We start from the raw sequence: 15993 nt of genomic DNA, 5'->3' as shown, positions 1-15993 counted from the left end.
TTCGTAAGCTTCATCTGCGAGGAGAAGGAGCATGCTTGCACAGACCATTGCCGGTTTGTCATGAGAAGTTGCAGCAATGAACAAATTATACCGTCACTCGAAGGTACACCACCGTTGTCCGATTCTGCTATCGAAAAGGAGTGGGTCAGGTTTTCTGAACACTTCAGCCATGTCTGAGACTATGAAAAGCCTTGTAAATACCAGCCAAAGTCAAACCGAAATTCCACCTCCGACACCATGTGCAAAGTACTATTGATACAGAGTCGTTATATATCATAACAAGTACTTTAATTAGAATACATACAGAGGCCATCAAAATGAGTACTATAGGCTCCGAGTCGTAAGTAGAACTAACCAGCATTGCTGCCCGCATGCCACCAGGTGGTGGTGTGAAAAACCTGACATCAGGTCATCAACAGCAAAACCAGACACGGATCAAATCGGCAATACTGTTTGATCTACAGACACATCCCTTTGAAAGAAGCAAGGAACTGTGTATGGTGGTTTACCAAGGAAAGACACAAAATGCTAGATAAGGCAGCATCACCGGAAAACATGGATAGGTGACTTTTTGGGTCTGAACCCCTTTTTTCAGACCCTCATTTCGTGTTGGAATCCTACTTCAGTCTGAAAAAGAGTTCCGACCCGAAAGGTTACCTATCCATTTTCTTCAGGGACACTGTCTGTGTTAATCCAGCAATTTGTCTTTCCGTGAGTATCTCCCCTTTGGTTGGGCACAGCAGTAGTTTAAATAGTTTGAGGAGGTTTATAATTATGGGTTTTGTAATTTACTTTTGTTTCCCGTAGATTTGAAGGAAAGATGGGCACCTCATGACTTTCAGATGATGAATGAGCATCGAGAAGCTGCTTGCAGTCGGCCTCCATTATCAGCTCTTTATTCTACAAGGGATGTGAAGGACACCAGAGAAAATGACGTGTCTAGCAAGATGAGTTTAGACCCTATGGTACGATCATTTGTTAATGAACCTAGCCTTTTCAGCACTTACCAGTAGTTATTTTTAAATTGTTTTTAACACGTGTGTCTTTTTGGCAACCCAATGTTATATGATCAAGTACTTCGAACCAGTACTTTTATCACTTGCAAATGTGATTGAAGGTTGCAATAAGTTTTTAAAGATCTGTCAGGATATTCAGCTTGCAATCTAAACAGAGTCTAAGATAAAAATCTGCTGTTGATGAAAGACAAAACAAAAAAAGTTGGAACTCTATCTTCTCATTGTCTCTCAGTTATATCATTCCTATTTCTATCTGAATAGCTCCTATGTGCATAATGACAAACAGCTCTTCCTATTCCATTGCTCTATAATTCTGAGTAGATCTCTTTTAATCCAGACACCAGGCAGTGAATGCAGCCTTCAGGGCTCCCAGTCATGGTGACAAAGAGCCATAGCCATACACCTAACTATTATCCCTTCCCAGCACCATGTTGCTTTTCATTGTGCCCACCTGGGTGAATCTTTGGTTCGATTGCCTGTTTTCTCTCCAGTCTTTGTTCATACCCTAGAGGCGAACATAGGGAAAAGGTATGGACTTTTATATCACCATATCCTGGGTACCCTGTACCTATATGACTTTGCACTCACATCCTTCTGCCCAAATCCCTACCTCATGTTACATTTCCAAGCTGACCCAAAGTCATGGCTGCCTCAGATGTGATTGCGGGAGATCTCGCTAGTCTCAACCAATTCCCACATGCGACATCTGCAACACATCACCTGTTCTATCAAATTTTGTTTTGTGTATTCAATTTGTTTTTATTTGATGAAACTGATTAGTAAAAGCAAACTAAATATTTTCTTCTGAAAAATAATTAATATGTTTTACTTGCCTCAATATTCTTTGAGAATCTTGCTAACTTGCACTTAGCTGGACAAAATTTTGAATACTTGCTGCTGAAGTTGCGTGAATCACTGCGTTGGAGACACCGTACAATTAATGGAAACAAATCAATGTATGGTGTAAATTAGACTATCTGCGTACATTTAAAAATGGAGCAGTATTTACTGTTAGACAACGGATGATCTTTCTTTACTTGTAAAACCTGAATAGTATCTTAATAAAACACGTTTTTTGCAGGAATCAGAACATTTGAGAAGTGGACAGCATCACGGTTATCTCAGTGAAGGTAAAGCCTTGAGAGATGGTGTTTGGGTATAAGTTTGAAATAAAAGTTTATTTATTGTTTATTGAATCATCTGTTTATTTAAGTCAAGAAGGACCCATCACATTTCATTTATACATTCACATTCAAGAGATGATTACCAAGAATTCTCACACTTATGATGAACTGATGCAGCTTGAATGCAAGTGTTCATGACTGTAGTTTTATTGAGCAATATGGGAACATAAAGTTACAAGTAATTGTCCCATAGTGTTTCTTACTTTTAACATCGGCCTTATGGAGATAATTTTAATGTTTATCACAGTTCTGCTATGTGCATCTTCATTTTAAATTGAACTATATCACAAAACTAACTCATTTGGGAAGATACAGGGCCTCAGCATAATTATTTTGAGAAACTCTTGATTAAAAAAAAAAAAGACCTTAAGTGCGATCTTTTCTAAGTGCCGATTACTTTGCATTCTAATGCTGTTTTTGCACATTAACCAGAGTATTTATGTAAGATTAATGTACTTATTTCAGATGTATGCATCCCTACATTCTGTGGCTTTTTATTTTAGCTCAAGGTGTTAAGAGCTATCAGAGCAGTCTTTGTGATATTGATGATACAATATTGATTGTCTTGCCCTGATCACCATATCTGAACACGATGATCATAGCTTCTTGGATGCAATCTAGATTTTACGATTATATATTTAAAATCATAGAGATGTTTTTCTTTGACTATCATTACATTTCACATGTGATTGTTATTGGTTTATTATTGTCAAGTGTGCAGTGATACGGTGAAAAACTTTTGCTTACTATCCAGTCAAATCACACAATACATAAGTATAACAAGCCACATACATAAGTACAACGGATAGTACAAAGAGAAAAATACCAGAGTGCAGAATATAATATTAGTGTTTTAGCATTACAGTTACAGAGTAAGTATAGATACAAAAAAAGTGCAAGCACCACAATATGGTAGGTTGGGAGATCATGACCACATCCTTATCTTATGAGGGATCCGTTCAGTAGTCTGATAACATTAATGAAGAAGCTGTTCCTGAATCTGGTGGTACATACCTTTTAAGCAATATTGTAGCATGCATCACAGTATTTGTTATGTGGTTTCCATGCACGAATATGCATTCCCAAATGATATGGTTTACAAACGGATTATACAGAATTTGCAGCTATAAAATTAAACCCCACGTGATCCATTCTTGACATCTGCACTATATTATTTTTTTCTTAGACAGTGCAGATTTGGGCCAAATGCAGGCAAATGGGACTACAATGGCACCTCAGTCAGTATGGATGAGTTGGGCTGAATTATCTGTTACCATGCTATATAACTCCAATTACTAACTTTCAATTACATTTAAAGAAGTGACTAAATTTTGTGATATTTGCTTTTGAAGGCTTTTCTTTTCTTGCTTATCTAAATTTTTAACTTGGAAATATTATACTCGTGCAATTTAGAAACCTTTTATAATAATATACTATGCAAGAAAACCCCCAAAGTATATTATCTTACTTGGGGATTAGCCTCAAGGCTGTGTGCTCAGCCCCCTGCTTAACTCACTCTATACCCATGACTGCGTAACCGGTCATAGTGCGAACTCCATTATCAAGTTAGCCGATGACACCACTGTGGTTGGACGAATCACCGATGGGGACGAGTCAGAGTATAGAAGTGAGATCGACCGACTGACCAAATGGTGCCAGCACAACATAGAAACATAGAAAATAGGTGCAGGAGTAGGCCATTCGGCCCTTCGAGCCTGCACCGCCATTCGATATGATCATGGCTGATCATCCAACTCAGTATCCCATCCCTGCCTTCTCTCCATACCCCCTGATCCCTTTAGCCACCAGGGCCACATCTAACTCCCTCTTAAATATAGCCAATGAACTGGCCTCAACTACCCTCTGTGGCAGAGAATTCCACAGATTCACTACTCTCTGTGTAAAAAATGATTTCCTCATCTCGGTCCTAAAAGTCTTCCCTCTTATCCTTAAACTGTGACCCCTAGTTCTGGATTTCCTCAACATCGGGAATAATCTTCTTGCATCTAGCCTGTCCAACCCCTTAAGAATTTTGTAAGTTTCTATAAGTCTTCTGAATTCCAACGTGTACAAGCCGAGTCTATCCAGTCTTTCCTCATATGAAAGTCCTGCCATCCCAGGAATCAGTCTGCTGAAGCTTCTCTGTACTCCCTCTATGGCAACAACCTGGCTCTCAACATCAGTAAGACCAAGGAACTATTGTAGACTAGTAGGGGAAGGATGAGGACCCACAATCCTGTTTATATCAACGGGACGATGGTGGAGAGGGTCAATAAATTCAAATTCCTAGGCGTGCATATATCAGAAGATCTTTCCTGGACCCAGCACACGGATGCAATTGTAAAGAATCAGCGACTCTACTTCCTGAGAAGATTACAGAAATTTGGCATGTCGAAAAGGATTCTCCTAAACTTCTACAGGTGCACGGTAGAGAGCATTCTGACTGGTTGCATCGTGGCCTGGTTCGGCAACTTGAATGTCCAGGAGCGAAAAAGACTACAAAAAGTTGTGACCACGGCCCAGTCCATCACCGGCTATGACCTCCTCACCGTCGAAGGGATCTATCGTAATCGCTGCCTCAAAAAGGCAGCTAAAATCACCATCCTGGCCACACACTTATCTCACCACTGCCATCAGGAAGAAGGCACAGGAGCCTGAAGACTGTAACATCCAGGTTCAGGAACAGCTTCTTCCCCACAGCTATCAGGCTATTAAACAAAACGAATAAGCTATGAGTTCTGAACTGCAAAAGACTATTATTATTTGTTATTTGCACTATATTTGTTATTTATTGAACTTTTTCTTTTTTTCCTGTGATACAATGTTTACATATTCACACATTCTGATGTGCTGTAGCAAGTAAGAATGTCATTGTCCTGTCTGGGACATATGACAATAAAACACTCTTGAGTCTAAATGTTTACTGACACTGCCAAAGTGCAAGCCATGACCAAGTTTACTTATTAACGGCTCTACCAGGTTTTGCTGAAATACCTTTTGTAGTCTATTTAAGCCATTCAAATTATTATTTGTCTCTTTCAAAGTGAGGATTGAGTAAGGAGAATTAAGAAACAAAGCAATGATTAGGGATGAACATAAAGTGTAATGTTTAGAATTCATAATTTAATATATTTATTTAGAAGTAATTGTAAGCTTTATAATTTAAGAGGATGGAAATCAGTGGTTAAAATGTCAGGAACATACAAGTAAAGTCTTTTAAATATTTAATTAACATTGTTTCCACTTTAAAAGAAAAATTTGAACTAATATAGTTGAAATTCTACATATTCAAATAACCTTATTATGATAACATTATTCTTTTCCTCTCCATATCTTTATGTGATTGGGATTGTGTGTCAGCCAAGTATGGAGCTTTTCCTGAAATTATTAACAGACTATGGACAAATGCTTGCTGGAAATATAAAAGTATTAGTATAAGAATTATTTTGAATTTAACATAACCTTTTTTTGCAACATATTTATCTTTCAGATGATTACAGAACTTATCAGACACCAGGCCGATCCTCTTTGCGTTCTATTGGGAAGAATGTTTGTAATCGTCCAAGGGAAGGATTCAGAGTAACATTTTCAGATAAAATATTGGATTTGTGTACAGATGAGAAGAATTGCCAGAAAAATTCTATTAATTCAGAATATGACCATTCTTCAAGCTATAGCAAAAAGGAAAGAAATGTTATGGATTATACAGATCCTACTGTAATGAAAGATACTTCTTCAAACTTTGAAACGAGTAGTATATTACCGCGTGACTATCACAAACAATCATATGCAGATACAAAGACTTATCAGTCCACTTTGGAGTCTCAGAATTCGTACTTAAACCATCAGACGGACAGAGCAAATATTGGAATGAGTAGTGACAGATTATTTAAATTGAATTCAGGTAAAAGCACTTGGATTTGCATTTTGCTCATTTTTCGATGGAATGTTTTAATTTTATCAACAGAATATTTGAATGCTATTACATTTCAATAAGATTTATGTGCTTTATATGTTAATAAATTACCGTGCACATCACAAGCCACGTTACCAGGAATTGTGAATATTTAGGATAGGATAGTGATGCAGAAGTTTAGAAAAAAATACAATTACATTTTACTCTTTAAACTAATGCTCTCTTTTCAGGATTATGAGAAATGCTGAAAAGAAACCTGCTTAGACCAAAAATGGTAACAATAAGACAGGGAATTATTGCTTTTGGTGCAAGATTTCCCATTCTAGGTAGAGAATGCATATAACAAGTATACACAGAGACAAGTTATACTGCTTATTTGTAATGATTTTCACAAGTTCGATTTAATTGCATCCAATTTCTCTCTTCACACTTCAAAAGAATACATTCATTGAAATTCTTTGGCACATTTTGAGGTCTTAATATGTCTCTCTGATAAGCGTACTGAGATAGGCAATTTGGCTCGTGGGGCCAAGTTACTTATGGTCTCATGGGGAAAAGCATATTGGAATGAAATTTTATTCTTATTCTTTGTTATTGCTAAATCTGAGACAATGACAAGATTGATACCTGCACAATGTACTGGTGAAAGTGAAGATTGATAGTAAATGTGGATAAATGCTTTTCTGCAAGCATTTTTTTTTCTTTTTTAACTTCTGTGTGATGATTGAATCATATTTCTTATGATGATTTTGGGAAAAACTAAAGCAAAAACCAGAGTGCCACAAGCTTCAATATTGCACAGGAAATTTCAATATTCAGTATTTTTGAACACAATTAATCTTTCCATTAATACATATTTCAGATGGCTGTAATGTTTATTTAGGTAAACTGAATATTTTGTTGTAAACATTGAATGGTGAATTAATTTTGTATGAAGCAATACTGATTTTCTGATTTTTGTTCGTAATTGTCCAGACTTGAAAACGGGTAGCGCATATGGAAGCAGTAAAAGTACCCTAATAGATGATAGTGCCAGCAGTCACAGATCAAGAATGCCTTCTATTAGCCTGATGCCACATCATGGAACTTCATCTTCTGACCACCTAGTTGATCGACAAAATTTAATATCACCCAGCAGTTCTCTTACATCCCTTTATTCTGTTGGCTCAAAGAGAGGCTTTACTGAGCAAATGAATACGGAACTTATGGCCAGTAAAAGCTCAGAAAGACAATCTCAACTAACTACAGCCAATATGGAAAACTTTGAGTCAAAATTAGATGCAAAGAAAACAAGCAGTTTAAATTCATTGTTGTACAACCCACCGAGTTATGATAGAAAGGTAAGTTACCCTGCATATTTAACCTTGATATTTTTTCCAAAGAGCACCTCTCCAATGCATATAGTTAAGGTTTTCTCCAATATTAGCGAATTGTGTAACATCGTGTACACAGGAAATACTTAAAATATTGATTTACCTTGTTCTTAATCACACCCTTCTGCCTCATCCCCAACCTACAAGTGGCAACACATTTCTCACCCTGGTCTTGCAATAACAAAAGTTTTGCCACCAGGAGATGGTAACCCAAGGCTTTGGGTAAGGCTGATTTCTGTGATTTTTTTTTTCTCCCCCACCACCTCCTGAATTTTCAATGGTGATTTCAGTCAAAATATTTAATTGACTGTTATTTTTTAACACATTTTGAGGTTACAATCTGTGCTTTATGAATGTAAACACTCCCTTCTTAATTTCCTTAAATCCCCCTTTTTTTTGCAAAATTAGTAAATTTAGGAAGTTCACAGCATAACCATGAAAAGAATATGGATTATCATTTTGTCTACAATTCTTCAGACAACTTATCTAAGCTTGTCTGAAGAAGGGTTTCGGCCCGAAACGTTGCCTATCACCTTCGTATCCAGTTTATTATTTTATATAGATATTGATTCATTCTTATTGCATGTGTTGTGCTTTTCTTAAATTTTAGTTTAAAAGCAAACTTTTTATTTTTGAAAATAATCAAAGTCACACATATGGATGATATTCGAAACAAAGTGAATGAGTGTTTAGGATTTAGAGTGAGAAGTATTTTCAAAGAGCCATTGATGCAAAGTTACAATAGAAAATAACCAGAATGTTCTTCTGCTAGTTAGTTTGGGAGTAGGTGACCACTAAATGAGAATATGTTAGTGGGATGAAAACAATGATTAAATAAACTGTTGTTCAGATATAATGTATCCGAGTAATGTATGTTGATATAACCCTATCCTCCAAATGATTTTAGGAATACATATTTTTTATTTCTAATTAAACCTAAGCTAATTATTTGTGTAGTTTCTAGCATGAAGCAGCCATATAATGTTCAACTAAAGAGATCTATTCAAACCTTTTCTTTTGCATCTGTTTCCAGATCACATGATTTTAAAAATAGTTGCCTTTGTCAACAATAACTTGCCCCATGAACTTTGTAAAATTTCCCAAGGTGCTTAAAGGGATTTATCAAACAAAATGTGATGTTGAATTGAGTAAAGAGAAAGGATAGTTGCCAAAAGCGTGATAGGATTTAAGGAGTTTTGATACAGAATCCTTGGATGAGGAATGGGTCATTTAGTCTGTCATGTTTGTTTACTATTTCATGATTATTGTGGCTAATCCGTGAACTAATTCTATATATTCATGTTTCAAAACTCTTATATATTTGATTAAATTTGCCAACCTGACTCTACTTCAGAAGCTATAACCACATTATTTGAACTGGTAATTTTCATCCATTGTCTGGCTTATCTACTGTGTATTTGTGTGTTTGTGTCCATTTGCAACAGAAAATAGTGCTCAAATGATCTAACATAAATTGTGACTGGTGATCTTTAAATGAACTGAATATGAAGAAGGTAAATGTACTTGTAAACACATTGTAATTAAATTTCTCCTTTTACCAGCAGGGAACTCTGGATAAATTGCTCGAAGTAGATGAGTGTGGTGATTATCGTTCTCGAACTCCAGTAGGGCTGGGTTCTAATATCTCTGTGACTGCTTCCTCCCTCTTGCATAACTTACTTGATCTGGTGGACCGATACTGGAATGGTTCAAGATCCCTTCACACAAATCAGAGGTTTCTTAGTAAGTTGTAAACCACTCTGATTTATTAGGCAGTCCCTCAGGATTGAGAATGACTTGCTTTCACTCCATTTTTAGGAGGTTAGGAGCTGGCTTGCTCTCTGCCACACAAGCATTGTTGTTGCTTCATGGGGTGGGTGGGTGTTAAGTTTGAGATTTTGTTTGGTCCATCTGTTTTTTGAACTTGCTCTTCATAACTTCCTGTTGTTGGGACTCAAGGTGTTTACTGTCACCGTGGAAGCGCATTCTCCATATTGAGTGATCACTGGCTCATAGGTTTCCCTTGAGTTGGAGAGGAAGTTTGTTTTGCTTGTTTGAGGATGCTATGTGAAAATTATAGAAACATTCCTTTATCCTCCAGGAAATCTCTTACCTTTTCAGAGTTCAAGAATAGTGTTCTTGTTTAGGGAGTCTGGTGTCAGGTGTGCAGACAGCAAAGCCTACCCACCAGTGCTGACTGAACATGATCCGAGTCTTGATATTGGGGTGATAGGTGAGGACAGTGACACTGGATCATATTTTCTGTTAATGGATTTGGAGGATTTGCAGAGACAACATTAATAGTAGTAATTTGTGGTACCTACTATAGATTGCCAAAGTCTTTAAAGCATATAGGAGGATGGGGATCGCTGCTGCTTGTCAGGTTTGAGGCCTTGAACTTTAAAAGGAGCTGGTGATGAATTTTATTATTAATGTCTTCCTTTGTTGAGAGAATGAAATGGCAAAAGATGCATATTTTACAGGACCTTGTTATAAATCTTGGTGGGCTGGAAGTGGGGAGGTACAAACATTGATTCGGTGTTGTAACTCATTCAATAAGATTTGGGGTTGATTCCTTCATATTTTTTGTTTTTAATATAGTCGTTCATTTCAATCTAAACAACGTGATTTGATTAGCAAAATAGACCGAACAAATCTATGCTGTCAATCTTTTTGTTTCCCTGCAATATATCTTCAAAGAAATGAATGCTAAATTAATATTCTTGTGATATTAATTTTGCAGATTTTTTAGATGTTGTAATGTAAAAACTTTAGAGAATATTTGGGAATTTGAACGGATAATATAATTTGTATTAAATCTGAGGAATATTTACAATACAATACCTTTTATTGTCATTTGAACCTCACATGAGGTTCAAACGAAATTTGGTTTCTGCAGCCATACAAAAAAAGAACCAAGACACACACCAACACAATTCAATTCACATAAACATCCATCACAGTGAGTCCTCCTCACTGTGATGGAAGGCAAAACTTAAACATATCTCTCCCCTGCACTCCCCTCTCCCCCCCATGTCAGAGTCAAAGACAGAGTCATTTATTTAGCCTTCGAGAGATTAATGTCACAACTCAGATTATTTAGAATTCATCTGTCAAGATTTTTTGAGGCAACAGGATCTTGATTAAACAATGAAACACAAAAACAGTTTGTACAGTTCATTCAGCAAATGAAACTTTGTAGTTTCATTATATATAGGGAGATGGTGGGGAGGAGGGGAAGAGTAGATGACCACAAACTTGGTCAGTGTATTTTTGCAAGAAGTTCTTAAAAGGGGAAAATCCCAATGGGTTGATGCTGGAGCACTTGGGGCCTTGGCATAAATTGTAGGCTGTGGGCCGAGCATCAAAAATGTGTCTAGAAATAGGTTTTTGTGACCCAAGTCACCAAACTACATGAAATTTTCCACAGATTTAGATGAAATATAATTGAGAAGGATGTCATAACTCGTCATTGCCAAAAGTTGCACATTAATTAATTAAACTAATTAGAAAATGAGATCGAGGAAATAAGCGCCCTCTAGTGGCCAATGCCCGTATTACACCATGGGCAGCCTATTTCCGTGTTGCAGTCCATTTAAACTATATATTATTATACCAATATATATATATATAACCTGTTAAGGCTTAAGTATAGAATATAATTGTGAGTGTTTTTTTTAATGACACTGTCGCAAAGGTCCTGCACTTGAACCAGCCTAATTAATGGGTTAGGGCAGTTCTTGTGGGTTCCTCCCTTTACTGAACCTCACTGACTGCCAGTGTGCAGAGTGGGGGTGACGGCCATAGTGGGACCGGGGCAGTGCCAGGCAGGCATGTTCCAGTCGCTTTAATAGGAAATTAAATGAGACTGCAGCAGATGTCCCAGGTTTTAAGGGCTCATGAACCTGCCAAATTAAAGGGTCAGGACAGATCCTCTAGGTTTCCCCATTTATTGAACCCCGCTGACTGCCAAAGTGGGGAGAGTGGGGGTAACGGCCATAGTGGGACTGGGGCAGTGCCAGGCAGGCATGTTCCAGTCGCTTTAATAGGAAATTAAATGAGACTGCAGCAGATGTCCCAGGTTTTAAGGACTCATGAACCTGCCTAAATAAAGGGTCAGGACAGATCCTCTAGGTTTCCCCATTTACTGAACCCCGCTGACTGCCAAAGTGGGGAGAGTGGGGGTAACGGCCATAGTGGGACTGGGGCAGTGCCAGACCTGTAAGTGACCTGTCTTATTTCTGATGTAAATGTCACATCCTGGCCAAGAATCGAATGCTCTGATGTTTACTCGATGAATATTCATTTTAAGCTACAATGAGCTTATATTTATGTTATAGACCCCTCCCCCCCCCCGGATGGTGCCTTTGCAAATGAGGGCTATTACCTTTGACCTAAAAGAACCGTAAAAGTGTTGCATTGTTTATCTCTAGTTTGTGTGTGTGTCTGTGTATGCCTTTCAAACGTGTATCTGTGGCTGTAAGTGTGTATTTACGTGTGGATGGATGTATGTGTGCATGTATGTTTGGATGTGTACATGTATGTCTGCGTGTGAATAGATGTGTGTGTGTGTGCGGATTTATGTGTGCATGTATGTGTGTGTTTGCATGCATGGAAGTGTGCGTATGGATTGATGTGTGTGTGTGGATGTGCGTATGTATGTATGTGTGGATCGGTGGGTGGATTGTCGCAGTCATTCAGCGGCACGCCATTATCATAAGTAATTCACTCATTGTTTAAATAATTTGACCAAATAAACAGTGAAACGATCCACATTAAAATAAAACTTTATATAATCATTTTTTTCCACAATTTATTTCTTTTGTGTACTTTGAACCTTTACAAATGATGCAATGCGCTGGTAGGACATGCCTCCGGTCAGTGTGCTCGACAGTTGCTGTTTGTTGACTACGACTTGTCATAGATCGAAGCAGTCTCTTTGGGGCCGGCTCATCTGCTTCACCATCAGGAACTGCCTCTTGAGGTGATTCACCTGCTTCAGGCTTTTCAGCGTCTTGAACTCAATTGAAAGAGGAAAAAGAAAACAGAAAAGGAATGAAAAGTAAAATAAATCAACATCCTCAAATATATCTTTTCATTTTTCAAAGTAACATCATATGACCATAAGTAAAAAGATTTGTTGTTTGAATCCTATCATTACCTTTCTTCCTTCTAGACTTTGCTATCGCTCGATTTATTGTTGTTATGTTGCAGAAGTGACGATAGCACTCTGCATGATAACCCGGGATACACTGCTGCCTCCTAATAATAGATGATAATATGTGTCAGGGTGTATTTTACATATTTTCATGTTTTATATTATTTAAGACAATATCGACATATCAATGAGGAAATTAAACATGTATGCATGTCCAGGTAGATGGGATGGCAAGTCTGCAAATTATCAAATTAATGTTCATTAAAGCACAGTGCATGTCCACACAAAACACTTTTGTGTGGACAGGCTCTGAAGAGTGGAGGGGCAGAAGCTGCAGAAAAAGAAAATCTCATATTACTTAGGTCTGCATGGACTTCAATTCATAAAATGTCAATCTCCTCTTAATGTCAATGAGACTTACACTGTAATTTACTGCCATAGTTAAGACTTCAAGTTCAAGTGCAGGAGCAGAGGGTGCAGAATAGCTAGAGAAAGAAACATCTCATAGTACCTAGGTCTGCATGAACTTCAATTCATAAAGTGTCAACCTCTATTTAATGTAAATTAGACTTACACTGTAATTTACTACAATTGATAAATTATTTCAAGTTTAAGTAGAGGCTACAGTAAAAAAAATCTCAGTCATTAAGTCTGCATGGACTTCAATTCATAAAATTTCAACCTCTTCTTAATGTTAATGAGAATAACAATAGGTTACTACCATAGAAAAACTAGTTCAAGTTCACATATCACCAATTCATTTCTACAGAAACATCAACCATTTCTGACAATTTCTCACTGCAATGGAAGCCGATAAAGTGCGATCAATATCCCTCCGTTTTTCTCCCGTGGTCGGGGCCTGGAAACGGCCGCTACAGACGGCACTATGTACAGCCTTCCCCCCCCCCCCCGCGGCGATGATCCACGGTTCCGCGTTCGCGAATCGGCCGCTTATTAATTGAGACCGCGGCTTCACTATATTAAGTACCTAGGCCCCGCAGCCGGAGCACTTTTTCCCGGTAAGTTATCGCAGGCAGCTCCGAGATTAGCTGTTAAAGACTTATTACTCTACAACAAGCTGGCATTAGTGACAATGTTTAATTGACTGTGTTATGGATACATATAGTTTAGGCCCTCAACTTCATGAATGAATGAGTGCATGAATGAATGAGTAAGTGAGTGAATGAATGAATTTATTCACATTATAAAAGGGTGCAATTAAATTAATTAAAGTCCATACAGATAGATTTTCATAAATTCAGACTTTAGATCTTACCTTTCAGTTAGAGTTGATTCCTGGCTGTCTTCTTTCAGTACCTCAGCAGCGACTTTGCTTTCAAGGCTTTCTTCCACCTATCCACTTAGCAGCACATTCTTCAGCCTTTTTAATGCTTTTCTCACTAAATTCAATAACCCTGCTGAAAGTTTCCACGACATGTATTCCACAGAACAACAAATCGGAATCTCCAGTAAAACAGGCATCAGTGAAGCCGTCTCAGCCATGTTGTGTGCTAGCCTGAAACAAAGCGCTTGATTGGCCAACTGGCAGACAACTCAATGTTAAACGTGCTTTGATTGGACTAAAAATTACCCGAAATGTTTCCGGTTTTTCTCTAATTTAATAAAAATGTGCAAGTCTTGTTCATGACGAGTTTCAGGGGTGATTTATATAATTTCTTTACACAATATGTGAAAATTTCATGTAGTTTGGTGACTTGTGTCACGAAACAGTAGAATAAAGCTCCTCGGCCCACAGCCTATTGGTGCCACTTGCATATTTTGCCACTTTTATGTTTGCTTTCATGTCATAAAATATCTGATGATGGGACATGTTCATCCTTTGAGGCTGAATTAATGATGGTTAATAAACAATGAGTGATTTTTCTTTCTAAAAGTAATATAAACACAAATAAATGTTTCGGTTGATAATCTTTCATCACAATTGTACTTTTCCTTCCAAAAGTTATTGGGACATGAAGCATTATATGCAAGTATACACAAGTTAACAAATTAGATTAAGTTTGAAGAATTATATATTCATGACAGTACATTATAGCTGTTTTGCCTCAGCTTAGCAATTGAAAAACACCTATTCAGCTCTAAAGCTTATTTGTGATCCTTATATCAAAGATATCAAATAATTAATTATGTTGAATGAAAACTGAAGTGCTATGTTAGAACTTCCTAATGCAATAAAACTATGTTGGACTAGAGTTTTTCCCCTTTCATTGCAATATACGTTACTATAGGTCCTGCTCATGAACTACTATCTAATGTGCTGAACTCGATGTCCATTTCAAAAATTCAAAGCCTAGAAAAAAAGGTTAAAGCATTAGCTGAAGAGAACAAATCTTTGCTAACCAGAACAGGCTCTGGTCTAGACACGGCAGAGTTATATCGTGTAAAACAACAATTGACTCAGAAACAAGATGATTTGGTAAGTAGCATTAAACTTGCTTTTATAGCTTGTATTGCCACAAATCAGTTTGTAAAATGTAATTTGAAATTGCAGAAAATATTCATCTTGTTTTATTAAAAACAGACCTTCAAACAAAGGTGCAACACATCTGAGAAAGGTTCTGCAGGAAAACAGGGAATTATTGGGGATTGATCTCTAAGAATATCCAGCCTTTTATCCACTTGGAATTCCATGTGCTGTGGTAAATTTGACCCTTGTGTTAATCCTTTTAATTCACCCCACCATTAGCTTTCAGCTGCCCTGTTACAAAATGCTGAAATTCCCTCCCTAAACTTCATGCACATTTAACCTTTTGTTCTTTGAACACACTCCCTAAAATCTATCTTTTGACCCAGCTTTTGCTCCTTGCAAAATATTTCTTCAAGCAGTTTTGTATCAAATTGTATTTGATAATGCTCCAGTTAAGAGAGTTGAAGTGTCTTATTTCAGTGTTGTTGATAAACTATGTGCAGTTAATCCATTCTGGAAAACAAAATCATAAAAGGTTAAACATCCTGTAAAGTAGGCATACTTTAAATCTTCTTTAGAATATAAGGTACTGTGCTAAAGCAAATTTTACATAAAATTAGCACTATGATGTCTTTCAGTTTAAAATATTTTCAAAATATATAACTTTGAAGGTATATACTTTAAAGTTGAAGGTGAAAGATTTAACAGGAACCCGAGGGGCAACTTTTTCCACACAAAGGTTAGGAGGGGTATGTGGAACGAACTACCAGAGGAGGGAGTTGAGGCAGGTACTATCACAACATTAAAAATACTTTTGTACAGGTACATGGGTAGGAAAGGTTTAGAAGGGCCAAATGCATGCAGCTGTGTAGATGGGGCATCTTGGTCGGTGTGGGCCAGTTGAGCAAAAAGACATGT

General features: G+C 37.3%; 1 protein-coding gene across 5 annotated transcripts in view; it reads left to right on the top strand.

Moving 5' to 3' along the window:
* Nucleotides 1-15993, top strand: part of lrrc36 (leucine rich repeat containing 36) — a 40341-nt gene that overhangs the window by 15861 nt on the left and 8487 nt on the right. For 4 of the 5 annotated variants that reach the window (XM_033036233.1, XM_033036229.1, XM_033036232.1 and 1 more), the window contains 6 exons: nucleotides 808-965; nucleotides 2098-2146; nucleotides 5691-6104; nucleotides 7092-7456; nucleotides 9055-9232; nucleotides 14897-15084. In XM_033036233.1, coding sequence (XP_032892124.1) covers nucleotides 808-965; nucleotides 2098-2146; nucleotides 5691-6104; nucleotides 7092-7456; nucleotides 9055-9232; nucleotides 14897-15084 — 1352 coding nt within the window. Of the gene's footprint in view, nucleotides 1-807; nucleotides 966-2097; nucleotides 2147-5690; nucleotides 6105-7091; nucleotides 7457-9054; nucleotides 9233-14896; nucleotides 15085-15189; nucleotides 15802-15993 lie in introns of those variants that run through there. The other variant, XM_033036231.1, reaches the window with a different exon arrangement.

Source organism: Amblyraja radiata, chromosome 17 (genome assembly GCF_010909765.2).
Source record: "Amblyraja radiata isolate CabotCenter1 chromosome 17, sAmbRad1.1.pri, whole genome shotgun sequence".
NCBI classification, from domain to species: domain Eukaryota; kingdom Metazoa; phylum Chordata; class Chondrichthyes; order Rajiformes; family Rajidae; genus Amblyraja; species Amblyraja radiata.
Note: the sequence above shows the minus strand (reverse complement) of the source record. Positions and strands in the feature narration are given on the sequence as shown.